General features: G+C 35.6%; 1 protein-coding gene across 3 annotated transcripts in view; it reads right to left on the bottom strand.

The window, feature by feature from the left end:
• ASAP1 (ArfGAP with SH3 domain, ankyrin repeat and PH domain 1) overlaps nt 1-27418 on the bottom strand; it is a 113359-nt gene that overhangs the window by 31498 nt on the left and 54443 nt on the right. For 2 of the 3 annotated variants that reach the window (XM_054631493.2, XM_054631501.2), the window contains 16 exons: nt 24258-24332; nt 23868-23917; nt 23405-23534; nt 22572-22657; nt 21766-21841; nt 20841-20927; nt 14573-14673; nt 14085-14154; nt 12867-12954; nt 11733-11781; nt 8370-8533; nt 6738-6871; nt 5579-5670; nt 4831-5017; nt 2400-2485; nt 775-890 (listed from right to left, as the gene is read on the bottom strand). In XM_054631493.2, coding sequence (XP_054487468.1) covers nt 775-890; nt 2400-2485; nt 4831-5017; nt 5579-5670; nt 6738-6871; nt 8370-8533; nt 11733-11781; nt 12867-12954; nt 14085-14154; nt 14573-14673; nt 20841-20927; nt 21766-21841; nt 22572-22657; nt 23405-23534; nt 23868-23917; nt 24258-24332 — 1591 coding nt within the window. The remainder of the gene's footprint in view (nt 1-774; nt 891-2399; nt 2486-4830; nt 5018-5578; nt 5671-6737; nt 6872-8369; nt 8534-11732; nt 11782-12866; nt 12955-14084; nt 14155-14572; nt 14674-20840; nt 20928-21765; nt 21842-22571; nt 22658-23404; nt 23535-23867; nt 23918-24257; nt 24333-27418) is intronic. The other variant, XM_077189024.1, reaches the window with a different exon arrangement.

Below are 27418 nucleotides of genomic sequence, written 5' to 3' on the forward strand. Positions count from 1 at the left end.
AATAAAGTCAAGTTTGCATCAGTAGTTAAAAAGACTTCTGTCCTATTCCACTAACTGACTGAATGTAAATGTTTTACAGACATGCTAATTACATTTAACTCCTGGGCCCAAACCAGCTGGATTAATGGGATGCCTTCCTAACTCAGGAAAAATGGGGTCAGCTTTCTCAGCTGCCTTTCAGCTTCTCTTTGCACCTACCTGTGAGACAGGAGTAAGACTTGCTGTACCTGTATCAGACCATTTGTTATAATGGCATTCCAAAAGTTTAACTGAAAATAGAATCTCTGTTTGCTCAGTTAGGATAATCTTTTGTTCTCTGGATGGTCTCCCCTCCCTAATCAGTGGCAGTGTTGGCTGGGGTGTGCTGGATGAAACCACAGCACCAGCTGCCATTGATATCAACAGAAGAATTAAGTGCTGTGCACATGAAGCCCACATACCAAAGAGTGGAATTAGACATTTAAGTTCTAGCATAAACAATGAACCTAAATTCCAAGCAGTTTTAAATGGGTCAGAAACAGAACTCGGAACTCTGCTTAGGGTTTGCCATTAGTATTTCATATTAGAAATTTTTGTCACTATTATCTTCTAAGAATTCAATTCCTTAGGAAACTGAATGTTTCCTTTATGCTTGCTGTTGACAAAGTCTTCATCTTTCTACCACAGTTTTATTTTAGAAGTTTACTTACCACAGAGAAATAAACAAAAGTGGCTAAAATAATGGGAAGAAATTTTAGGAAATCTGTATTTCCTGGTTTTAAATAATGAACTCACCTAAATCAATAGTTGGCTTCCCCCTTAAAAGCAATTTCAAACACTCAGGCTTATTATATATACTGCAGTAGTGTAGAACTGTATTACCCAGTGCTGTTTGTTTGTCCAGGTTTCCACTAAAAAAAAATAAAAACGAACAAACAATCAAGAAGAGTATAGTAACTGTGCTATTCACTTCAGATCTAGCATCCATATAAATAAAAACTTTACTGGACAAATATGAAGTAGGACAAAAAAAGAAATTAAATCAAGCATTACTTTCAAAGACTATTAAGAATTCTTCCAAGGACACTGGAAATACCTGAGTTGTGATTGAGAAGGACTGAAAATCTACAGATGTTCATTCAAAAAACTAAAGATGTGAAACTCAGAGACTCAGACCTCTCTAAGGTCATGCCAGTTACTTCACTGTAATTCTTTTCTCAAACATGCTAAATTAGCCCAACAGAAATATCTGAATAATTCTGATACAGTTAAAATAGGTTAATAAATCCCATGCAGTCAAGGAACTATCAAGAGGGCAGCTGTGAGAATGAACAAAAGAGTTGTAAGAAGGAATGTAAGGACAACACATTGACTTAGGAAAAAACAGACATGCAAAGGGGCTCACAGGGCTTTTTAAAACCTGTACTTCCTCCAGTTTTCAACTTCTAAACCCAGGTTTTTCAAAAACTGTTACTGACATTTTGGGAACAATAAAATATTTTCATAAACCAGGAAAGCAAAGCTCAGGAGATGACAGCTTTTCCCAGTGTTACCCATACTGGACAGTAAGAGCCCAAAGGGTTGTAAAGATGCTCTTAAATTTGAGACTGCCACAAAAAACCACATAGCAGACAGAAACACACACACAGTTATAGCTGTCTGAAGAAATTAGGAAGCTTCATCTAAATAATCATCCAAAATAAAAAAAATCCTTTAATAAAGGTGAAAATAGTAATTTGGGCTTCTAAAACATTTTTCAAATTATGATCTCAAACATCTGGAAAATACTGGAATGTTATTTTTCATTTGTTACTTTAATAACACTCTCCTATAATCAGCACTCACACTTTTCATGAAGGTTTTTTACTTCTATGAACACATCCCTTGACAACAAAGAACAACTCAGCCAGAAAACTAGATGCTGAAAATTACTAATTAAGTTTATGCTCTCAATAGTTTTAATACAGTTTATTAGCTATTGGAACACCTTTTTCAAGGTCAATCTAGCATCTGTCCATAATTTTCTGAGAATGATCCTTGTTTTCTACTCTTACAGTTCCTTTGCATGTCCTGTATTTGGAACATTTACCTGCCATCCCTCCTGTACCTGAACTATTTGTTTGCATGGCTTCATGTTGTCATGTGCTCTAAATCAAGGTTCTCTCATGCACTACAGACTTTTTCCTTTAATCCAATTTTTAGGTAACTGCTTTCAATGCTTTTAATCTACACATCTTTCCCTCTCCCTACTGATCAGGAGCACAAAGGTCAACTCAAAGGCACTAAACTATTCTCCTTTGAAACATATCTAAGGAGAAAGACTGTAAGTGATGAGCAAACACCATCCAAGGCACTGCCAGGATAACTCTGAACATGCACAACTGTCATGTACAATTGAATGAAAAGTCAGCAATCCATACCAGTTTTGTACAAGGAAGTCAACCAGATGGAGAGAGGTTTGGTCAGCAGTCCGGACTGCTAAATGAAGTGCTGTTTCACCTGGCTCCTAAACACATGCAAAGAGAAGTTAGATTTCTGTCTTATTTCTGCAGAGCTTGTATATCAGACCTATGAGATACATCTCATTCACTCTTTACAGGTCTTTCAAAAGAAAAATATTAGGAAATTATGATGAAAACCATTACTGTCTTTTTCATCTCTAAAAGACACCACGTGCTTCAAAGGAAAATGGCATTACACTTCCTGAGATCTCAGCTTTCCTAAACCCAATTTTCACTTTTCCCAGCTGGATGGAACAACCCTGAGGAGTCTTTAACCATTTTAGCTACCAGTAACTGAAAGGGATCCTGTCAAGGAATACTGCATAAGTTTGCAGTATTTGTTACTTTACAACAGCCTGGTGAGCACCAAGCAAAGTTACAACAGTATTTTCCCACAAAAACAGCATCACAAAAATCACAGTCCCACATACATTAAAAGTCTTACAGATTTGCAGGACAGTTGAAGTTGGAAAGGACCTGTGAAAGTCATGTAGACCAATCTCTCTGCCCAAGCAGGACCACTGAGGACCAGTTTCCCAGGACCACGTCCAGATGGCTCTGGAATATCTCCAAGGACAGAGATTCCATATCCCTGGGCAGGCTGTGCCAGTGTTTGATCATTCTCACAATACAAAAGGGTTTCCTGATGTTCAGAGGGCACCTCCTGTGCTCCAGTCTGCGCCAGTGCCTCTGGTCCCATCACTGGGCTCCACTGGGCTCCACCTTCTTTCCACCCTCCCTGCAGGTATTTCCATCCAATGATGAGATTTCCCTGAGCCTCCTCACAGCTGAACAGCCCCAGATCTCTGAGCCCTTCCAGGTGCTCCAGACTCCCAGACACATCTGTGGCCCTTCCCTGCATTCTCCCCAGCATGTCCAAGTCACTCCTGCTGTGGGGAGCCCAGATCTGGGCACAGCACTGCAGCTGTGGCCTCACCAGTGCTGAGTGCAGGGAAGGATCCCTGCCCTTCACATGATGGCAACGTGTCCCCACTGTCACCTCTGCCACAAGGGCACCCTGCTGGCCCATGGTGTCCCTCAGGACCCCCAGGTTTCTTCAGGCAGAGGTTGGTGGTTCCCAGCACAAAGTTGGTGCATGGGGCATTTCCCCCATATAGAGGGTTCCTCCTTGTCTAGCTTGAATTGAATCATACTTTATTTTCTATACATATCACATGCATTAATCAATTGAAATAGAAACAGAAATGCTATTTATTTCCATTTAAAAGTTGCATGAGAAGTTAATGAAATCTAAATTTAGATTAACTCCCATTGATCATAAAAGACAATTAAAAAGCATATTACAGTATATATACTTATAATTAAAGTCCTAATTAAAAAATATATTATTTTATTAAACCTCAGCAAATTTACAGAGGAGAATGTTGCTACAAATGTCCTAACTGCAAACCACATTTCAATTGGTGCTCATACCTTTCTAGATATCACAGCCTGTAACAGCTGGGAAGACTGAGGAGCTAATTCTGTGGAAACTGCTGTGGATGAGAAATACAGAAAGCTGACCTTGCAGTCAGAGAATTTGTAATGTGTTTCCATGATAAACACTCTGTGATAGCTCAGGTGCTGAGACTACACTGAACTCATCCCTTTCACTGAACACAGGCACTGTGTCCTTTGCCAACTTAGCTATTTTCACACAACTTGTTGAAAACTTTCTCTGACATATCTCCAGCTAAGCAAGTGGTTACATGGCATCAATCATCAATAAAAACAGGTTACTTTGCTCATGATTAACATTTGTCCATGGCTAACTGAGGTCAACCTGGACTGCTTTTTCCAAAAACTGTTAACTGATTTCAGAAGGAAGATCCAGTACTCATATCTTGATACACACACACAAAGGAATCTTCCAGGTTGAAAGAAATTGTATTTCTGTAAATGTCTCATAGGAAGCTATGAAGTCATCAGATTTATTCTTTCCTCGTCTACAGTAAACAGAGATTTGCAGACATTCAGTAATGTGTTCCTCCAGCCACTATTTTAAAAGCAGGCATGATATTGTATGTGGTACCAGGTGACTCTGGGCTATCAATTCTGGTCTTTGGGACTTTCCTAAAAGTCAACACAGTTTCCTTTTCAACACACTATAGTGGCACCAAAACAGTGTATGATATGACTATTGCATTTCACACTCCTTTAGACCAATTGATGATGAAAAATAAAGTGCTCTTTTCCCTCCCCACAAGGATGCAACATTTGGGAAAGGAAGAAAAACCCCATCATTTTCACCTGTCATTTCTTTTGTTTTATCATCTAAAGCAGCAGTCCCAGATCCTGGGCATTTTACAAATACACATGATTTAAAATATTGTTTACCTGATAAGCTTACCTGTCCAGGCTCCAGCAGTGGCTCCATTAGCTCTACCCCCTCTGCATAGACTTGAATTAGTGCAAGTAAATCCCTGGATTTGACAGCCTCAAGTAATTCACTCAGTTTAGCTGCTGCAGATGCACAAGTCTTCCTAGAGAACTTATGATCTACATATTTAGCAGTGATAAATTCTTTACGTGCAGTCCTGTGGGGTGTGAAAATAGAGCTTGCTTCAGAAATTTTTAGAAAAATGGGTCAGTGATTATAATTTAAAATCACCTTGCCTAACTTGGAAGCTGAGAAGAGAAGAAGAAAACTACCCGATAAAAAGTGTTATTTATTGTTACACTGCATGTCTTGCTTGCAAACAAGCCCCAAATATGGAATATTGTCAACTTTATCCTGTCTTCTTGTTATATACAAAAATTACACTGACTGTGGGGACTAAGACCAAAAAGACCAAAGAAAAAGCAGAGCTAGTGCCATTTACTCCACTGTGTTTATCATCTGAGGGTTTACTACAAAACTCAAAACCATTCAAGAGTCAAATATGCACCTTGAAACCCAAACAAAGTGTTTTCTACACAGGGAAGCTGAGGTAGTAAAATGTGACTAGAGAAACTGAACTTCTAGGAAGCTCCACAGTGGGAATAAAAACCTCTAGCCCAGCTATTCATGCCTTCCCCTGGCTTGGTTACTGTTTAAGACACTTTACACCACAGATATATTCCACAGAAAACTTAGAGTTGAAAGATTCAGTACTTACATATCACTTGATGGACTGGGTTTAGGTGAAGGACTAGGTAAGTTCCCTTCCATAATATCATTAAAACTAGTATTTCCTACATTCTTGGCCAGCTGAAATAAGAAAAAGAATAAATAAAGTGAGGACTTTTGGGGTCTAACAGCAACCTAACAACAGGACTATCAATGTGCATTTTCCACACTATTTATAAGAGATGGAAAACACAGGACTGAAAAATTAAAACCCAATGATTACATGCAGATACAGAGCAAATAAAAAGAAAGAAAATGCTTCTATTATGCCAGAACTTGTACAATAGACTTCACAGTCACAAAATTATTTGCATTTCAGGACAATCTGCCTCCAACATGAAACCAGAAAGAGGAACCAGCAGCATGAACAGTGAAATGGTGCTGGTACACTGATCAGGAAGCTGCTCTGGGGAAGAAGCTCAGTCCTACTGAAGCTCACGCTTGGTAACATTTGATTTAGATTCCTAGTAACTTGGCAAAAAAACCTCAATATTTTATAAAGAGAGAAAGTGATAAATTTGAACCTGTATCCAAATCCAGATCTGCCTTACATCTTCTATCAATTTTCCTTTACAAAATTTCTGTAACAAGCGCCTTCTTTCAGGCCAAACACAGCTAGAGATATAAAACTACTGCAACTGTTTCTTTTTTACTTGTTTATATTTTCCTTTGTGGTTTTTTTCCTTTTTTTTTTTTTTTGTTACTCTCACATCATATTCCTTTCATAACTTCAATAGCACATGATTTCATCCATCAAATTAAGATTCCTCCAATACTTTTCTTTCAGAATTAGCAACAGTAATTCTCCTTTGCCAAGTCAAAGCTTCATATTTTAAATCACACGAGCTTTTAGACTGCTGTGATTTTGGGTCAAGATCAGCTACTGAGAGCAAAATTCTGATGGCACTAATTACAATGGATGTCAAAACTCATTCTTGCAAGACCTCAGGACGTGAAATGAGAAGTGACAAGAACACCAATAATATAATATATAACTGTGCACCTGTAAAATATCTACAGAAATATAAAAAAATTCTGCAAAAACACATTCCTTGTAAAAGATTAATGGTAACTTGTACATTTTGGTGCTTCTACATATATGCCAACATTTGACTGAAAAAATCCCAATATAAATTAAAGAAACTTACCAAGAGTTCAGACGTTCCTAATTTGTCTAATTCCAAAGACTGGATTCGAGAAATATGGACACCCATTTCTCTGTGTATTCCAGAACACTCAATGCAGGTTAAAATGCCCAAATTAGTTGAAAGCCATGTTGGATCTGCACAATTGGAAAACAAAGTATTTAATAAGAGTCCAAGAAAAGGTTTGCAATGGTGGTAAGAGATGTGTTCTGAAACGACTCCTTATTTAATGTTTCAAAGAATGAAAAACTAAGAACATTCCATACTTTTCTCCAAACTCTAATTTAACCACAAATTGCTACCAATGGAATGCAGTATTTCAGATTTAGGAACAGACCCAAAGGCATTGAGTTTAGACTTATTCATTCATACTGCATGAATGTATTTCAATACATTTTGTATTTGTTTTCTGTACAAAGTACTTCCTGTTTTTAAAAGTAACAGATCTCCTAAATTTGACAACCTCTGAAGTTTTAAAATTTCCTTCTTAAACTTGAAACAGTCCTTCATGAAAGATTAATCATAGCTTTCCAGTATGTAAAACAGCAGAATGTTATAGAAAATTTGAGGAATGCTGGCTAGCCCAGGAAAAAAAAACTTTAAAAATGGTGTCATGGAGGAGATCTGCATGTAATATTAGAATAGATTTTATACTACAAATGCTACATAGGAAGCATGACCAGTTTTTAAGGAAAAGAAAAAGCTTCAGACATACTTTGTGCACAAATTAATCACTTCCTTGACTTTAAATAGTAACTGCTGAAGCATTAAGCCAAGAGTTTTAAAGCAGCAAGCTGGAGTACAGAAGCTTAAAATTTTATTACAAATTAAAAGATGAATGAGAACTGTAATCTGAAGTTTCTATAGCTTTACATAATGAAATAATTGAATGAACTGGTTCCAGGATTTGACATAATTATATCCCAGTTTGTAATTTTATCTAACTATTTCAAATTTGGATCAGTTCTGCATCAGCAAGCATCTGCAGCTATCTACTCAGTTCCAAATGAGCATCACCTTCTTGAAGTGTCCCTTTGATGAGAAAGCTGCAACACCAGCTCAGTCCTACTGTGACCAGCTGCCCCTTCTCAAGCTCTGAGTGCCACATAACTGACCTGTTACTCTGTACTTCTGAAGATATTATCTGATAGGATTTCAACTCTGTGTCTCATTCTTTGCACAAGACTACTTATTCCACCTCTGAAAACGATGCTGCAATTCCAGTAGTCTCATGCCAAGATAAAGCCTCAGAGCAAGATCCTGGCCAGGTCAATTTTTCCACAAGCATTGTCTAAATATTACTCACTTCTACTTAGTAGCATGCACAGGATCAGTGATGCCAAGCAACTTCCATTCAAGTGCAACAAGCATCTAGACACAGTGCAACAAGAACAGTTCAAACTCCAGAGGGGCTTGAACTGCTGGAAGTAAGCACAGACAACACACAAAAATATTTTAGTGAATTAAATGGAACTAACGTAGGAAAGTCATATTTGTTCTTTTAAAAACAGGTTGAAGACTGAGAAACATCACTTAGAAAATGAGTTTGCACTCTACAAACACTTCTTTGAAGAAATTACTTTGCTCCCAACAAGAAGCACGATGAAGCATGATGACATGAACAAATGGAGATACCTGGTGAGCCACAATCACAACAGACTTCATTGCCGGGCAATCTCTGTATGTCATCAATAATGGCTTTTGTCAGATCCTCTAAACTGTTTTCACCTGTGCTCTGCTCTCCACGGAATGCCATATTTAATGCTTCTTCTTTGCTGTTAGTCAACACTGATATCCATCTAGCACAAGATAAAGACCTTAATGAAGATCTGCATTTTTGCAAATACATGTTCATCTATAAACTGTAGAAATCTTGCCAGGAACAAAATATTAGTGGGACTACAGGGAAGGACTGTATTGTGGGAGAGAATGAGGGGGAAAAGTGAGAGACAAAAAGGATAGATTTGAGAAAAGATAAGTAAGAATGAAAAGAGAGAAATATCTTAATTCTAACATCCCTTTGGTGAACAATTTTAAGGCCAAGTTCTCAGGTTCCTCAAATAAGCAGAAGTTGTGGAAGAGAAAGGGGCAATTAAGATGCAAATTTAACTGCTTTAAAAGGTATCCAAAATCTTCCTAAAGTCTCCTTCCTGGAGAAAAGGATAACCCTTGCTTTCTCCAGTGTGCATTTTTCTCTTCAGAGAGCAAACAGCAAGCACCCTGGTGTATGTGTTGATGTCTAGTTGCCTTTTAAATGCAGGTCTCTGAGCACTGATCAGAGTCAGACTGTAAAGCCCAAAAAATGACAACTGCCATGGCAACCAGGGGGTGAAGGATGACAGGAGAGTAACGATACCAAGAGCCAAAATAAACCTTTAGGAGCAACAGCTGAGTGCAACAAATCAAGACTCTTTAATGATATCTCAGACAATATTTCCTCCCCTCCCAATCACTCTGCAAGTTGTTGCTTACACATAATGTTTTAATTAAAAACAAACAAAACCCCTTCTCAGCAGCTGCTGTGCTCCATGTGGAGGTACAGAGGGGAAAGCAGTTCCACTAAGGACCAAGCACATTGCAGATGCAGTGTTGCCAATTTAGAAAAAAGAGCAAGTTAAAAATAAAACCTCAGAAGTAAAGTGATTTTAGATTATTTTAGATCTACTGCAAATATTTATTGTTTTTAACACAGAAATGTTGTAAATTGGCAGTGTCCTCAATGCATTTCATGTTTACAATGTCCTGCAATCATTGGTCTTCTGAAATATGCAGAAATGGGAACTTCAGATTGAAATTCATAATTTCTCACTAAAATAATAATGAAAAGATAGCTTTAAAGGATTTCAGAAGGAAATTTATATGTGCAATCTTGGAACACAGATTCAGAGCCTGAACTAATATATGGGCATTCCATATTATATACTTTGTGCACATTTAAAAAAGAAAATTATGTCCATAAAATAATCTAGGAAGTAGTGCTTAAAATGCTTTAAAATTTTTGAAAAATCAACCTTAAGAATAAAAGAGAAATTAAAGATCTTGAGCACAAATTTGCTCCAAAGTTTACATGCTGACAACAATGAAGGTACATTAATCTTATTACATGAGACAAATCCACACTAGAGGGCATTCTTCTGCACTTTTAATGATGAAATTCAATGTTGTTAAAAATAAGAGGCAATGGTGTCTTCTTTCTAATATTGTAACAATGTTTGGTTAAATACAGAAAGTAAAATAATAATTAAACTCAGACAAACAACATTTATTCTGACATTTGTTTATAATTTTTTTTTGAGTTACAATTTGATTAGTTTGTTAAAAAGGCAGAATTTGAATAAAACCCAACTGAGCAGTAACAATTAAAAAAATTATTAGATGTAATTACAACAAACAAACACAACTGAGCCAGCTGTTAGTTGATATAGATTTCCCTAAACTGCCAGAGCAATCATTTTGGTTGTGTGTGCTCAGGGAAAAGGAACCTCTGTCCAGGACTGTCACTGGGGCACCTGTGAGTGAGAGCAAGAGGCAGCAGAGTGGCAGCTCTTCCCCCCTCATCACAAGGACAAGGACAGACATCTCTGAATTACTGGTGCTGCTTATCAAGAGGTGCCCAGTTGGTCACCAGGCCTTCCTGGCAGGCTGCACACTCAGAAAAAAACAATGAATTTAGAGTGATAGACAAAATTTCAGTGCTTCTAATAGGAAATAAAACATGCCTGGAATTTCAAAACAGTCCAACAGGCAGTCTGCTAAACTAAATTTATTTATCTGCCTCTCAAAAGAAGGATACTGCTTATTTATTTTTCCCCTAACTTGCTCATGTGTTAAGACAAAAAAACCCAAACAAACCACTTCAGCTACTAAACCAACTAATACAGTAAAAAATTAATTTATGGCAGAGTACCAAAAACTTATGACTCATAAGAAATAATAGTATTTTCTTCTTGACTAAGAAAATTACTGGAATAATTAAGTTCCAGGATGAATGCAGTAATCATGACTAGCAAGTCAGCTGTGCACTGTAAGAGCCCACATAAAGCTGTGGAAGCCCAGAAGGAAATTGCTGCACAACAAGGAATTCTTCAGCCCTTTTATTTCACCCATGGCTCCCAAGGTTGAGCTGTCAATGCCACTGCCACCCAACACTACCCAAAAAGTGCAACACCCTACAAACATCCCCTGTACCTTTACATACTCATGGAGCAACCCAGTCTTCCACTAGAATGTGGATATTTAATGAAAAAAATGAGGCAGCCTTTGCTGTCTCCTCTTCAGTACTAACTTTATTCCTTGCACTTTTGGGTGTTGAACATTAGACTACATGCACAACACACGTCTGGTGACACAGGAGGAAAAACCAATGGTACATGGTTCTCAGGAAATAATTATGATGCAGTAGGAAGTAAGATTGTTTAAAAGGAAAGAATCTAACTGGAAGCATGCATTAATGGAACAAGTTCCTGGATTCTGAAGTACAAAGCTCAGAGATGGGCTTTGCCATTTATTTCTAGGCCTACAGAAGAAAAAATGTACTGCCTGTAGATATTTTCTGTGTGTCACATGGAGATTTTTTATCTATTTGTTATATTTACTTTCAAGGAAAAGGTAGGATCAAGAGGAAAAGAAGTAACTGAGAAGAGGATTGACAGGGAAGATTTGAGAACAATTTAAAAATATTTCATTTGAATCCTAATAATCTGATGTAATCCTAATATCATCCCAAGCACTACACAAACTGGTACTGGCAGGATAAACAGTCTAAATGGGGTTTTGGTTAGTTTGGCTTGGTTTAGTTTCAATTTTAACATTACTAGGTTTTAAAGGAGCTCTGTAGTGTGATACAAAATAGTTTACATTTACAAATCCATAACAGCAGAAAAAAAGAGACAGTAGGCACTACTTATGCATTAGCTGAGAAAATTATTTCCACTGTTATGTGTGATTTTACACAAATCTATTGGCAAAATAAACTTGAAAAAATGTAAACATTCTTACGCCACGTATTCCTGCTCATCTTCTGCTTGAAAGTGGTAAGTTCTGTTATCTGAAAGAAAGAAATACATCTTTACATGTGGGACATGATAAAAGTTAATGTCTACATATTTGGTACTAAAGCCTATTTGGCAGCTAAAGCCTTAAGAGCAATGTCTCTTAAAATGCATCATTAATCCTTTATTCATGGCTATGGATAACAATTAAAAAAAAATAAAAAGAAAAAAGGAATATGAAACTGTAAATTTTGATTCACACCAATTTTATGTATTTTAAAAGTCTTAAGTGTTGAAATAATAAAGAAAAATAAACACATGGATCAAATTTTACCCTTTCAGAAGTCAAAACTGAAATATAATTAGGAGAAGAGGGCAAACTTTATTTGTTCCTTTTATGTAGTTTTTCCCTCCAGTTTAGCCAAGAAAATTGTTTTACTAACCAACAGATGAAGACATGAAGTGGCTATTATCTCCCATAATCAAAGGTTTCCTAGACTGTCCATTTCAATATAGAATGTTGGAACTGTTTCTGGGTTAATAGTCTGTATGTGAAGTCTGAAAACACTAAGTTGACTCATCAAAAGAGTTTTCAAAACCAGACTGGATACAAACACCTGCTGTACAAGACCAAAACAGGAAATAGGGGAACCACAGGAGCTTTAATGCTGAGAGGAAAAGGCACTACCAATTTTCAGACAAAGAGAAATATATTTTAATGTAGGAAAAGAGAGAAAGATATTGGGTGTCCTTGTCTTCCTCATTCCCTCAAATAGCACTCAAAAAGCAGAACAATGACTGAAAAGCAGGATAAAGCCAAAGGTCTTTCCCCTTTCCTGGTGGATACAGTAACACATGTTCCACAAAGCTGTTAAACATCTCTCTGAACTCCAGGAGCAGCACATATACTGCATTTCATGGCTTGTCACAAACAGTATTTATGCCACATCTACATAGAGAAAGGTTCTACATCCATTTGCTCATCATCAGAAAGAGAGGCTCTGAACAGTCATGAGACACTGTGTGTGTCTGGATACAGGCCTGAACTTGGAGCTCTAGCCTCGTGTTCTACTCAAAGCATCTTGTAATGACATTTTCAGAAATCCCACTAATACAAGATGGTACTAAAGCTGCTACATACGTGATATCAGATCAAAGGACTTCTTATCTTCAGCATTTGGCTTCACCTGGCAGGTCAATAAATTCAGTTTAGCTGGTTGCCTGTTGGACTAAAAAGAAAATTTATTTTATTTTAAAAATGTATTGATTTAGGATTATTTTCCCTTTCTGGGAGTGGGCATGTATGATATTACATAAAGCTTGGACATGCACACATATCCACCCTCAAAAAGCTGGAGACCAGCATCACCTGGTCTGATTTGGTCTCTCAAAGTGGACACATTGCTAAATCTAAACAAAATTAAAATTTTCATGATCTCACTTTATCTGAAAGGGGTGAAAATAAAAACCTTAAATTTACAATATGCTGATATTAATAGTTTTTAATTGCATTTCTTCAACAAGGGCAAAGTTATAATGCAGTTTTTCATTACACAATGCCCAAGTTCCAAGTTTCCACCCATTTTAAATAAATCAAAGATATAATCCTAAAACTTTAAAATGGAATTGGAAAGCTGAAGATCTGGAGTTTCAAAACTCAGGATAAATACCATTACTATTATTCTGTGCTGTAATTAAGTCACTTAAGACATGATAACTAAATGTCTCTTTGAGGAATTTGGGATTTATACAGGTAATAAGCTTTGGAAATTGAGGGCTGTCAGTGGAATTTGGGGCAAAGGTGGAAAAGAGGTGAGGAAATGGGACAATCTCCTTTAACAAGAGCAACTCCTGTGCTTGTTTCCACCAGGTTCATGTCACATTCCCACAAGGCAGTTTCAGCACTGCCTCCCCCTCGGTGCTACCTCATGACTGAGCATTCCTAGGAAAATTCTTCAGATTGTCCCTGATCCCAAGAACTCACTGTGAACAAAAATGCCCAGCATTCCAAACTTTTAACTGAAAGCACTCAAAACACTAAACACATTCACTCCTCTGTAGACTCTAACCTAATATCAAATACTTCCCAAGTTCCCAAATTATGTGGCTCACATATATATCATGACTAGCCTTAGAAGCAAATCCATCTGAAGTATTAATTGAGAAGTCTGTTCAATACATTTGCCATTTTCTCATTAAACTACTGATAAATTCATTTCATAAGTTACAGTTTCACAAAACTTCAACAGTCAGAAACTGAAGTAACATTCTTTTTGCAATAGCATATTAGCAACTCAGATTCACCAGGAAAGGATAATGTTACTTATTTTTTTCATATAAAGGTATAAAAAGAACTTACCGTTGCATGTGAGATGGTAAGAATTCCATTTTTAACAGTGCACTTTCTTCTTTGCCATACTTTCCTTAACCTACATAAGAATATCATATCAATTTTAGTAAGTAGATGTGACTTCAAAACACATAAATATCATCATCATCATTTTGGGACAACTAGATTTAAGAAACAAACAGATGCAGTCAAAATTTTACTAAACGCTTCATCAAAAGAAACTTGGAGATTTGTGACAAATCTTAATCATCTTTTAGAGAGTTATAAAAGACAGTAGCTTTCTTTTAACTATGACTATTTTTTATGCTTGCTTGTCATGCTTTTCATATTTGCTACATTACATTCAGCGCTGTGTTCAGGCTTGAACTTTGGAACTCACAAGTACTTGTGGCAGGTGCAATAGGAGAATATGCCTGAAGCACCCACAGTGGAAAGCTGTTAAAATTAGAGCCTGAACATAGCAGAGGATTTCACTATTATGTGCTACCAGAACATACCCATCACTCTTCTTCAAAAGATAACCTTTCTTCTCACTGCCATATTCCTTATTCCCCTGAAGCTGGTGCATACTGTACCCTCCTTGCCTGCTCTGTGAATCCTGAAAAAGGGAAACAGAACATTAATATTCTCCTGATGTGCACAGTAAACTTTCCTAACCTTTATTTTATTTTTTCTTCTCTACAACATCACAAATTCATAAAGATTTAAAAAGGAGAACTCCTTCTGCGTGTTTTACATTGATAGGAGAGCTTGATTTTACACCATGTGATCTTGAACTAGATGCATGTTCAAGATTTAATTAATACATTAGGCCTTTGATGCAAATATGCATCTCAAAACAAAAGACTTTTAGAATACAGATACTTAATATTGCACAACCTCATAAGCAAAAGATAAAATTTCAAAAAGAAAACAAAAGAATATAGCATGCATCTATATATAGAAATACATATATAAAGAAAGACAAATGATAATTTTTTTTTCAAATAAAATATATTTATAATTCATGAGTTTTAGTGAATGAAGTCAGCTGAAGTAACTTTTGGCCTGATCTAGTGAAACAATTAAGAGAAATGGATTAACTTGTTACAAGCACATCAGAAAAAAAAACATCCCCCAAATTCATTAAAACATTGACTTACTCTCCTAGACTTCGATCACGAAAGGCAAAAGCAATAGAGGAAAGAGAAAGCAAATAATTTGAAACAAGAATTATTATTCATTTAAAAAAACATGTTCCCTGAACACAAATTTTAGAGCCCCCATTGTTAAAACAATGTTTCTCCTTTCTAAAGACACTAATAGAGAGAAAGCAAGAACTATTTTTAGGCATACAGTTGTTTTGTCTTATCCATTAACAAAATACCATAACAAAATTCCAGGCAACCTGGCATATATGACATTGGCTTCACAAAATAACTAAGAGGACTGCAGGATCAAAGTTTAATACATCTTCCAATCTTTGTAATCTTTAAATTGACTAAAAGGATAGTTATATTGTATCCTCCACAACAGCAGCTAATTCTGAATTTCCATTCAAAAAGATGAGGTCCAAAGTTAACTTTTAATTTTTGCAAGTGTATGCAAAAAGCTGTATTTGAGGGCACATCAATTTGTTTTTGAATATAACTGTGAAACAATAACCTGCAAAACATTTGACAGCATCCCACCAAAAAAAAAATTGAAAAGAATGGGAAGTTCAATTATTCCTTTCTCAATAACCTTTCCTCTCTACAGCAGAGTTTCTTACTACCATAACCAACATATACTGAAGATTACTCCCTCCTGGTTTATCCAGAGCATTTACAATTGGTTTTCACTTTGTACCAAGTTTGTCACAGAGTTTAGAGAAGTGCTTTGGTAAAACTGGCAGTTGTGGTTGGGAGCAGCACAGAGGCTCCTGAAAGCTGGGTGCTGCCAGCAGTGCTCACACCACCACAATCAGCAGCTTGTTTGTTAAAATCAAACTTCAAATCCCCATGGGAATTAGGGAATTAATCCTGCTGGTATTAGCATAGGAAAGAACATAATGAGAAATAGTTCTTGTTGCAAGTAGCATATGAGAGAGAGATTTAGGGAAATAAATCAAAATGTAAATAAATAATTGACAAAACAGACACAAAATATGATTCCAAAAATTAGCTATATTCAACTTAATGCTGTTAAGTTACATTTGCAGCAATAATTAATAGACATAAATAGGGATCAGAAGCCTGTATTAAAGGCTCAGTTTCTTTTAAAATTGAAGCTTCTTAGGATATGAGCATTTTGCAACATACAAGATCAGATGCTTTACACAATTAAAAGTACACTAGTATTCACTAAAATACTTTTTCCAAAAGCCATAAACTATAATAATTTTCCAAAATTTGGTAATTCTTGCACAAGGTAACAGAATCTGTCCCAGCTTGACATGGGGGCAGCACAAGGGTGGCCACAAGTGACACTGCCTGTGACAGGGCCAATGTCAATGGTAATTCCTGCAATGAAGCTGCAGCACTGGCACTGCTGCCCAGCCCAGGATTCAAATATGGTCAAGATGTGCTTCTCCAGAAACCAGGCACTTGCAGTGATTACAGTAATACCTTTCTCACTGATGAAAGGACAGGTATGCCACAAAAATGTGCAAGGTCATTACAGATGCCCATAATGCTAAATAAACACCTTGAAACAAGTGCAACAGTGGAACAGGAGCTGCATTTTGAGACCTCAAAAATGTCAGGACTTCTCACTTCTCTCATAGCAGCTCTCAAGAGGTTAAAGGTGGCAGAATTTACAATTTGGACAGGAATCACTAGTTTCAATTTCCTTCTTTCCATCAAAAAAACCTGTTTACTATCAACAACTAGAGCCTCAATTTTATTATTTCAAACTGCTTCCCTGCCAAAGCAATATTTGGTAAGAATACTTCTGATTTTTTACAAATCCACTGGAGAAAATCCCATTCATTTAATGTTCTTCAATAATTCCATTAATCCATCAATTTTCCATCAGTGAGATTATAGTGCACTAATATAAGTGGGGAAATGTATATTTAATCATAAGCCACCAGGCCATTTGTCACAATAATAAAGCCCAGCTTTATGCACCTAAAGATTTGGATACACACAGTGATGGAAGCTGACTGGTGAAAACTCAGGCCACATCAGGCTTTGCTGCCTCTTACCCAAGGAGTAATGAATGCTGACCTGCTGCTTCAGGAGCAACCACTGAATACCTAAGTAACACACTGTTTTATCAAGCTCCTCAATTTCTGCCAGCATCATTACACTCTGACTCAGGTCATGCAGCAGAACCATATGAGTGGAAGTCCTCATGTTGATTTTGAGACAGAAACTTGAACATCAATGTGATCAGGTGGCTATTTTATAAAAAAAAAAAAAAGCAGATTCTTTCATTACAGCATTTCTCTATCTCTCTCCTGTGATTTGCTTGGATATCTGAGAATCACAATATTGCTCCTTTTTCTTCTAAGACACAACTTCAATTCTCTTCAAAACTAAGACTTTATTTTTCACATTTATAACTTTATATACATATATTATACAGATATACACACACAGAGTTTTTCAAGAGTCCTAGAATTTGTCCAGACTGTAATTACAATCAGAACAGTTGAGAGTTTATTCTGGTGATGCCGGTGAAGCTTCTTTATTTCAACATGTATTCAAGTTTCAAAATTTGACTTCACATTTACATTTCACTTTACTTATATATTTTAGATGAGGTTTTTTTTTACTATATATATATTTTTTTTTACTACACATCCAGGAAATAGGTAACCAAAAATCCAAACATTATATTTCACTTGTTATTCTACCTCATAATAATCTATAAGCAATTTTGAAACTTGACTTGTATGGACTGTACTATATGCAGCCATGAATGCACAATACATTGCTGAAGAACATCCACACATTTATCCTACTTTATTTCCAAGAACTGGCTGATTGTCAAGAAGCATGAACTCAACAACATATGCAGCATCCAGGAGAGGAGATGGTTTCCTTTGCTTCCCAAATAATCAGCTTGTGGAAGAAAAGATACATGAGAGGAGAGCAAGTCTTGCTGCTCTGTGTGTTGGGAATCAATTCCTGATGAAGAATGAGCAGGAATTATGTTCAGAGTGATTTAGATAATAGGGAGATGACAAATGCAATGCCTGTATGGAAAGCTCTGTAAGTGTTATGGAAGAGATCTGGTAGGTCCATGTGCACATTGGAGATGGAAGGGAAAAAAATACCACACAGAGACTCAGGAAAGACTGCAACATATGAGCTAAGGGAAAAATGAGCACTAGAAAGAGCTGGCAGCTTTTAGAGTAAATTGGGATCTATTCAAAGGTGCTCTGTGGTACTCCTGTCAGCATTTGTGCCACAAAAGAAATTCTAAAAAACATGTAGAATGCATTGTAAGGCTGTGTTGTCCTTCAGAATGGTGGGATTAGAGATGCAGGAAGAGGAACAGCCTCCTGGCCAAGGTTTGTCTGCTCTATGATGTACACATATGTTATGTAAGCATATGTAAGCAAACATTCAAAAGAAAAAAAAAACCACCACTGTAAGGAATTACTTGTCTTTTATTCCTTATTAACTGGGATTCTACATTAGTTAATTTACTAACTTCAAGCCACACATCTACACACAGTGGCCATGATCACAATGGGCTATCTATAGAATTATGTGACAGCCCATGAAAATTGCACCTATTACTTGTCCTGTTTTTCAAAAGTTTCAAAAGAATTCCAGGAAATTAAAGATACATTTTTTAGCTTCACAGCACAGAAGGAAGATTAATGAAAACTACTTTGAAGAATATATCTATTATTACATACACTGGAAAATCAGGGCAGCTTTTGAACAGAGAGGTTGTGTACAAGAATTTCCTGGAAGAATCAGCAAGTAAATGATGACTGATGCAGTGAACCTGGATTTTCAATGGGCACTTACTCTTTCTTCCTTATGAAAGGGAAAGAATTACATTGCCACAGGACAGGAGGAAAAGTCCTCAAGTGACAAAACAGGTTAAAAGCATGAAACAGACAAATGAGTTTCACAGAAAGCTGTGCCAGCACATATTGTGTCTAACACAAACAATATGGAAAAAGGTGAACAGTAAACTGTCAAATTTTGTTAGATGCTATTAAATTATTCAGGATACCCAAGAAAGGCTCACTGAAGAATTTCCCAGAACTCAAAAATTCTGAGTAGCTTGACAACAAATAACAGGTGAAGATCAGCATAAGAAAATGCCAAGTGATGCAGAGGGGAAGAAGAAGATACTGTGAGCTCACCATGAAGATTCAGAAACAGGATGATATGGTTATAGCTTTACAGATGATCAAAAATACACACCTCCTCTGGCCAAAAAGCAAGTCAATGTAAGGTTTTATATGGAAAAAAAAAAAGAACAAAAAAGTATCTAGCAAGGATATCATAAATTCACACATACACTCAGATCCTGAATAGGGTAAGCAGATCGAAAAATTCAAAACAAATAAAAGCAGAAAGATTTTTCCACAGACATGCAGCCATGGTAGGAAAGGCTCAGCTGTAGCATAAACTGATGATTTCCACTTCTTCAAAAAGCAACTGCACAAATTCAAAGACTTCCAAGCCAGCCAAGCTACTAATGGGAAGGAATTCTGGGGAAGTATCAGTGTTTATTGCCCTGCATTTTACTCTCAACATCCACAATAAAGTGGCATCAGAAACTTGGCTGACTCAGTGACCTGGTTGTAAATTATGTTTTTATGTATACATGATATTAGCAATACTGTGGATCATATATTTGGATGATAATATATATTCAGAACAATGGCATCTGTCTAATGTTTTGTTGTGATTCATATTTCATAACAGACATCTGGTAAATATGAATGCCTTATACACCTACAAGAAAACTGAACAGAGGGTAAGCAAATTTTTCCTGAAGGAAAGCTACACTGACCCTCCCAACAATCACTGTCACCATGGAATTTCTCTCAGGGACTATGATTTTGAAAAGTCAGAGTATTATCTCAGGTAAAAGTTGTGATGTGTGTTATTATGTTCTCTCCTAGTTGAAGAAGTATTCCAGAACATCTGCAATGGACACCACATGTGCTTCCCTCCACTTCTGCAGTGGATACCAGATACCAGGGCACTTGATGATGAATTTTACTTTTTAACCACCCTGTCTCAGTCCCTGATCTCTGAATAGCAAACAAATTTTCTTCCTTACCATCTCCTATTAGCAAAAGGAGTTTGGAGAGGAGAACAACAGCCCAAAACCCATGTGAGTTAGCAGCTGAACTCCAAAGTGAAAACCTCTGGTTCTCATTCTGCCTTGGGATCACCTGGGTCAGGAAAATCCTGAACACAAACTGGCTGGAGGATAGCAGAAAAAAGATGGGAGTATGCATCCTTCTTTTAATTTTTTTCCCCTGCACAATCATTCCTTATCATTGTCAAGGACAGGATGCTGGGGTAGATGAAGCATTTATCTGACCCATTACAACTCTTCTTACAGTACTTTTAGAAAGTTATTCTCTTAAAAAAGAGAATAACTTCTCTCTGTACATAAAATGGAAACAGAAAATGAATGTAAAAAAATGGTTTGTTGATATGTAGTTGAACATGGTAAATATTAGTTTTGCCATGATGTTGAAAGTCCAACTCTTTTGAACCAATAACTACACAAGTTTAACATTAATTACACCAATTTCTGAATATAAAATTCACAAATTTACATTATCTCCAAGAGTAACATGTCTAAATTATTTACCTCCTTCTGATCAAGCTGCAGAGAAGATTTTATCAAATCTCTAAGAGCTGTAAGTTGCTTCTTTTCTTCATCTTGTGTCTGCTTTATCTACAGAAAGAGATTGCCATTATATGCTTGCTGGATGCAACTTTAATTTTAATATTTTATGCATTTTAATATACCATTTTAGATGTCCTGAACAACTAGCTCAATTATTTAGTGTTTTTGTAATAGTTGAGTTTATTTTCATGCACCAGTCCATTCTTATATGTTCACCTTCTATGCATTTACTGCTTGAAAAACAAATTAAAATGAATGTATAACTTGACATGCACTGTTTATTCTGTTATATTGCCATGGCTTACTATAGCTAATGCAACTAAATTATCCTCTGAAATATTAAATAACTCAAATAAATTTGACAAATTACTTAAGGAATGAAAATGCAGTTTAATTTAGCGACAAATTACAATAGCAAATGGGATTACTCTAATTCTGATTATGGAATACAAAAACACTTGGATGACAAGTGATCTTTGATTCCATGTTATTACTTTTCTTCAATAAACATCACAATTAATTAATTTATAAAATCCTGGTGCTATCATTAAGTAGTTTGGTTTTAAAAAGTGAAAATGGTACTAAAATAATGTTAATAATATAAGTTGTTTCCAATATTCATACTTAAAAGTAGTTTTATCTTAATGTATGATTGAATTAATAGTAGAATGAAAGCTACTTTTCCTAATAGCTCTAAAAATTGCATATGAAGTTTAACAGTTAAGAGGTCTTTTCTTCATCTAGCTATGTTGTTTCAAGTAACACACTTCTCAATTATAAGATGCAAATTAAATATACATCCTTGTAGTTCTATTTAAAATCTATGTACTTATATAAACAAAATATTTTCATTTTCAGATATAAAGTTACTTGTAAGTAAACTTACATTATACAAGTCAGCAGCCAACTTTTCAATATATTGTTTAAGTTTATCAGCTGTTTTCAAGCCATCTTGGAAGAAACTGGAATGAAAAATACCTTTGATTTATCAGGAATGTATGGAGTTCACAACACAAAGTAGATTGTCTTGTGTAGAAAAATAGCAAAACCAATAAAACATATCCAGCTTTTCCATGTTCAAAACTGAACAAAATAATTTAAAAAGTAAAAACCCCAATTAAAAAAAACCTAGTAGTTTAGAGTATCTTTCAACAGTGGAGATACACCACTGTGACTTTAACAAGTATCAAATTAGAGAGAATACAGCCAATGTGTTTCTCCTACAGTAACTTCTAAAATCTTTTTTCTGTATTTAACTTAAGTTCCTGTGTGTTTGCCTTTGTGGTTCTAATAATGACATGGTTGTACCTCACCAGTTTCACCTCAAGGAAATCCAAAGAAATTATTGGCTTTCACAGTGGTTTTTAAATTTACACAAAGACTAAAAACTATTAATTAGAATAAACAAGATATTTAGAAAAATGCATTCCAGATCTATGCCTCAGGAAATAAAATTATCTTTTGCATGCAAGATGCAAGGTTTTCCTTTGGCCTCCTTCTCCAACACTGCCCTGCCCCCCAAACTCACTCACACACTCTCTCCTGGAAGTCCACAGCCTCAGAAGAGGAAGATTCAGACACCTGGCACAACACAGTCATGAAAAAAGCCCTGATACATTCAAACAAAGGGAAACAAAATCTTGTGCAAAAAAAGAAAATAGTAACTAAAGCTTAAAGCATTGCAGCACTTACTTGCATTGTGCATGGTAATATTTAATAAGGTTCTGCAGAAGGTCCACACCCTTTTTTGTCTTGATTTCATTAACCTTAATAAGATACTGTATAGAAAATGGACAACATGTTGACAATCATGTATCAAAAACTTCAACAGTTTTCAAACAATAAAACATCATTTGCTCAATGAATTAAACTCCGTGTTTAACTTGGGTGCTGAGCCATAAAACAACAGTGCACCACTGCTAAACTAACCTTAAAACAGGTAACAATTTATCTGGCCACTCCATAAAATTTAAACACCCCAAAACTTAAAGCAAATTGAAGAAAAAATTTTCATCCTTTGGAATTGTCTAAAGATTTCCCTTTTTTAATGCTACTGTAGTCATTACTGAAATATTCTGGCACTACAAACACTGTGTTCTCCACTAAAATGTAATAAAAAGAACTATTAATATAAAAAATCAGCTTCATGGAACTAAATGTATCGCTAACATTTATCACTTTATTAGAAATTTTTGAAGGCTTCAGAAAGCATATTGGAAGAAAGATATCAAAATATTGCTAAACCATAAATCTGATAAAATAAGAAATATTTCCACAGTGTATTTTTAGCCCAAGAACCTTCCCACAATAATCTAAAAACAAAGAAAAGGAATAAATAAAAGAAGCCTAGCTTTGTACAAGAGTTGCTAAAATAATTATATTGCTGTACTGTGTCACATGAAAATAATTTCCTCCCTCCACCCCCATTAAGTGACTAAAGATTTCACCACCCTCAAGAAAGACCCATAAAGTCTGTTAATAATAAGTTCTGGTGTTGCAATTAAAAACTGAACTTTGTTTCTTACTTCACACATCTGCAGCTGAAAGAGCCTCCTCTCCTTCTCCATCTCCTCGGCAATCTCAGCCCCCGTTATCTCTGTTCTTATCATCCCGTGCTGCTTCGCATGCTCTCTCTTCTCCTTTTCAATCTTGGTACTGAAATTTTAATTAGAAAGCATTTTAGACAATTCCTTCTGCTAAAATGTGCTCTGGCATTATTTAGGGAAAAAGTAATAATTAAGAAGTATCAAAGAAGACATTCTGAAGATTAGCTCCTCTACCAAATCCTGTATATTTTAAATCTCAAGAAGCTATTGAGCCATGAAACTGCCCTTCTTTTAACTGTATTCTCTAGATTGTGTGTTACTTGGGGGGAAAAAATATATCTTAATAATAACAATAACCATATTAATAATACTGCTAATAATAATTCATTTAAAAAATCCCAACACCACAATAAACAAAGCCAAGTGAGAGACAAATACTTACAATTTGGTTTCATAATCTTTCCAGGCTTTGTCAAAAGGCTTTTTGAGGTCCTTAGGAAACAGAAAATTGTCTTAGAACATTTTTAAACTTTTTCTTTGTAGTTATTAGGTAATACATAGCAACAAAAATACTGTTTTCTTCAAAACTTTTCACAAAGCAGTTGGAAAAAATATTGGGTTTGAATCTTGTAAAGTATTGTTTTCCTGTGCATGCTAAAACAGCAATTTACAATGAAATTTTCATGATTTCATTGCAGTCATACCAATTTTGTTCCTTGTACTAAATACAGATTATTAATAAATGCCAACATAAGAAATACTCTCATGAGTGAAAGAAAAACAGTCACTAAACAGATGAACATGAAACAAAAATTTAGTTTGCAACACTTACCCCTTTAACACCTTTTAAGTCTCCTTTTAAGAGAGAATCCAAAGTGAAAATAACATTGTGGCTTAAACCCTGGAGCTAAAAAGAAAAACAGTACATTCAAAAGGATTTATTATGATCTTATCAAACTATTGCCAACAATTCTAGGAACTTCACTAATCAAGTTGCAATCACCTCACATTTCTAAATTCATATTTATATTAATAAATATTTACTTGCATGAGCCATAGAAACATTATAATTAATGTTTACTTAAACAAGGTGACAGAAACCCAGAATTTTACAAATAGTATGTAAGCAAAGTTCTGAAAGCACTTCAAGGCAATATTCATCCTCTTGAAGCAAAGATTTGGGTACAAATTTGGCCACTGCCTCCTGAGTAAGAAGGACCTGCTGTGCCACAGGCAGGGAACACACAAAGCACGTGTAAATTCAAGCAGGAACAGAAGGAGCCAACAGGGGCACCAGCTCTCTGAATATTCCCCCCTTTTTGGGAACACTGCTCCTTTCCTTGTCCTTTGAGTATATATGACATCCCCTTAAACTCTCATGACTTTAAATTTCACCCTACTGAGTTGATGCCTGTTTGGTTATGGACAAGAATATCAAAACAACCACTGAAACAGGTTCCCTAGATCTAGTGTTCCACTCAAACTCCTCATATATTCTAAAGACACTGTAGCCTTTTTTTCATTTTTCCAGGTGTATCCATTAAAGATAATCAACTCAAACCATTAATTTTTGTCTTGAAATGACTGAACAGTAGCCAGTGAGTATGTCAGCTATAGAAAAAAACCAAAAAACCCAAAGCTAAATAGCAGTGTATTACTCCAATACAGTAAGGATTTGCAATTATTTATTACATCATTCAAGACTTGATAAAACAGTAGCCCAAATGAACTGGAAACAATCTGATAAAGCAAAACAGTCTCACATATAGAACAAAATAAAAGGGAAAAAAACCCCTTAACACATGGAAACACATATAAGAATTCAGCGAGGGCTGTGAACAAAAGATAATTTGCCTGCAAAGATCAGCTGAGGACATTTACAGGAAAGAGAGGTAGAGAAAAACAGGCTTTAAACACTTGGAAAAAGGCAAGAATCATGCAAATTTTCAAAAGAAATAATCTGCAACTGCTACAAACGTTCTGCCAAAACCTTATCTAGATCAATGTAAAGATCTTGACACACTCATTTTCATAACACAGGTCTTTATACACCTTTTAAATGCATAATTATAATGAATTACTGCATAAAGAATGAAACCTGAAATGGTCAAGGAGGTAGAAGTAAAAATCAGAGAAACTGGTTCTGGTGGGACACTCAGAGTTTGCTGAAAACAGAGACCAGGGTTGGCAATGGCCAATCCCAATGTTTTACCTTTATAAAATCTCACTGAAGGGTCATTATGTGTCCTTCTTATAAAATAATCTTAATAACAATGATTCAACAACTTAACAATTATATTCATCAATTTTAAGTTTCAGACATTATATTTAATGATTACATCCACAGTTAGTAGTAAAAACTGCACAGCAACTTATTTAGCCTTGTTAAAATGATTAATGGACATGGTTTTTTATTCTTGCCCTTGTATGCTGAGCAAAATTATTCTTTAAAATTATTCTATTCATTTCAAAATTATTCTTTCCAAAGATTGTGTATGTAGAAAAGTTGCTGATTTTACTTCATAGTAAGTGAATATCACTCTAAAATAGTCACTCCATAATAGACAAAGAAGAAAGTAAGTTATTTTGTACCCTCCTTGTCATGAAATATCCAAAATATCACAATTCCTATGAAAATTTTAATGAATCATAATTGAAGTTGAAAGATGGAACAAAAAGGATCCAAATTTGTGAAGCCTTTTTTTCTTTGTCTACTGTGTACCTCCAGTCCTTATTCATCTTTATGTATTTGAAGACCATTCATTATTTTATTGTACCTTTATTAAAGAAGGCATCAACAATCTGTTCTAGGTAAAAAAGAAAAAATCCCTAAACCTATTATCCTGCCATTCATCTAAATAACTCTTGCCATTTTTCCAATTAATTTTATCAACGTAAGGCTCAGCACCTACTTTGGGGCTTTAGCAGTGACATAACAGAATCCTTCTCTCAACTGCTTCTTCAGTGGACCCCAACTTCTATTTGATATAAATATCTTTTTTTCTTTCAGTGTAATCTTATTAAACAGAATGATGCTTAAGAACAACAAAGCAGAATTTTCTATCTCAGGGAGAAAAAAAGGGAAAAATAAATGGTTCTATAATGCTGAGGCAATTGTAAAATAAGTTTGTTGTCTATTTGAGATTGCTAAATGAAGTAAATTAGTGAATACCCTATTTTGAATTCTGTTAACAAGAATTTGGGTAGATAATGCTTATAATCTAGCTGAATTAGTATAATGTTGCTTTGAGTAAGTGTGGCTTCTTAAATTAAAAGTGTTTTTTCCACTTGAACAGCACTATTTAAAATAAATAAATAAACCCTGACACCTTTGCTAGTTGAAATAGGTTAAAAAATTTCTGTGGATGCTCTGCTAGGAATGGCAAAGTCCAGAAAGCTTCCAAAAAACTTGAGTTTTAGTCCCAAACTGTCCTTACACTGCACTTGAATTCACATTTTATAATACTTACTTTTAATTGTGTGCTAAATTTAAATTAAAGTCAAATTAATCCAGAATGACAGAAGTCTCTACAGAGGAAAGCACAAGACTCAGTTTTGGGCAACTGTCACAGCCAGGGAACTTTGCTACAGTGGCCTTTGTGTGACCTACAGCAGTTATGGCAGTGCTGGGGACTATAGGAAGACAAATCTGTAACATCACTTGTACTTCACACACCAAAAATGCTTGGAAATTCACCCAACTATAAGAAAAATATAAAACTGAAGCTATGACTTTCTGAATATAACAGTTACAGTTACATTTACAAAGCCCATGAAGAATGATTTCACAAGAAATGTGGCTTCATTACTTTCAGTGTTCAAAGATACTTGCTATGACTGTAATTTTATTGTGGAACTTTCAGAAATAAAAGGCCTAAGGCAAACTTTAACTGAGGCAAACCTTTAAAGCACCTTCAAAAACCTGGCATGGATGCTTTACGTGTTAAAGGGAGAGTGGACTGTTAACATCATTTAAACATGCTCAAATTGTTA

The sequence above is a fragment of the Agelaius phoeniceus genome, chromosome 1 (assembly GCF_051311805.1).
Source record: "Agelaius phoeniceus isolate bAgePho1 chromosome 1, bAgePho1.hap1, whole genome shotgun sequence".
Taxonomy (NCBI): Eukaryota; Metazoa; Chordata; class Aves; order Passeriformes; family Icteridae; genus Agelaius; species Agelaius phoeniceus.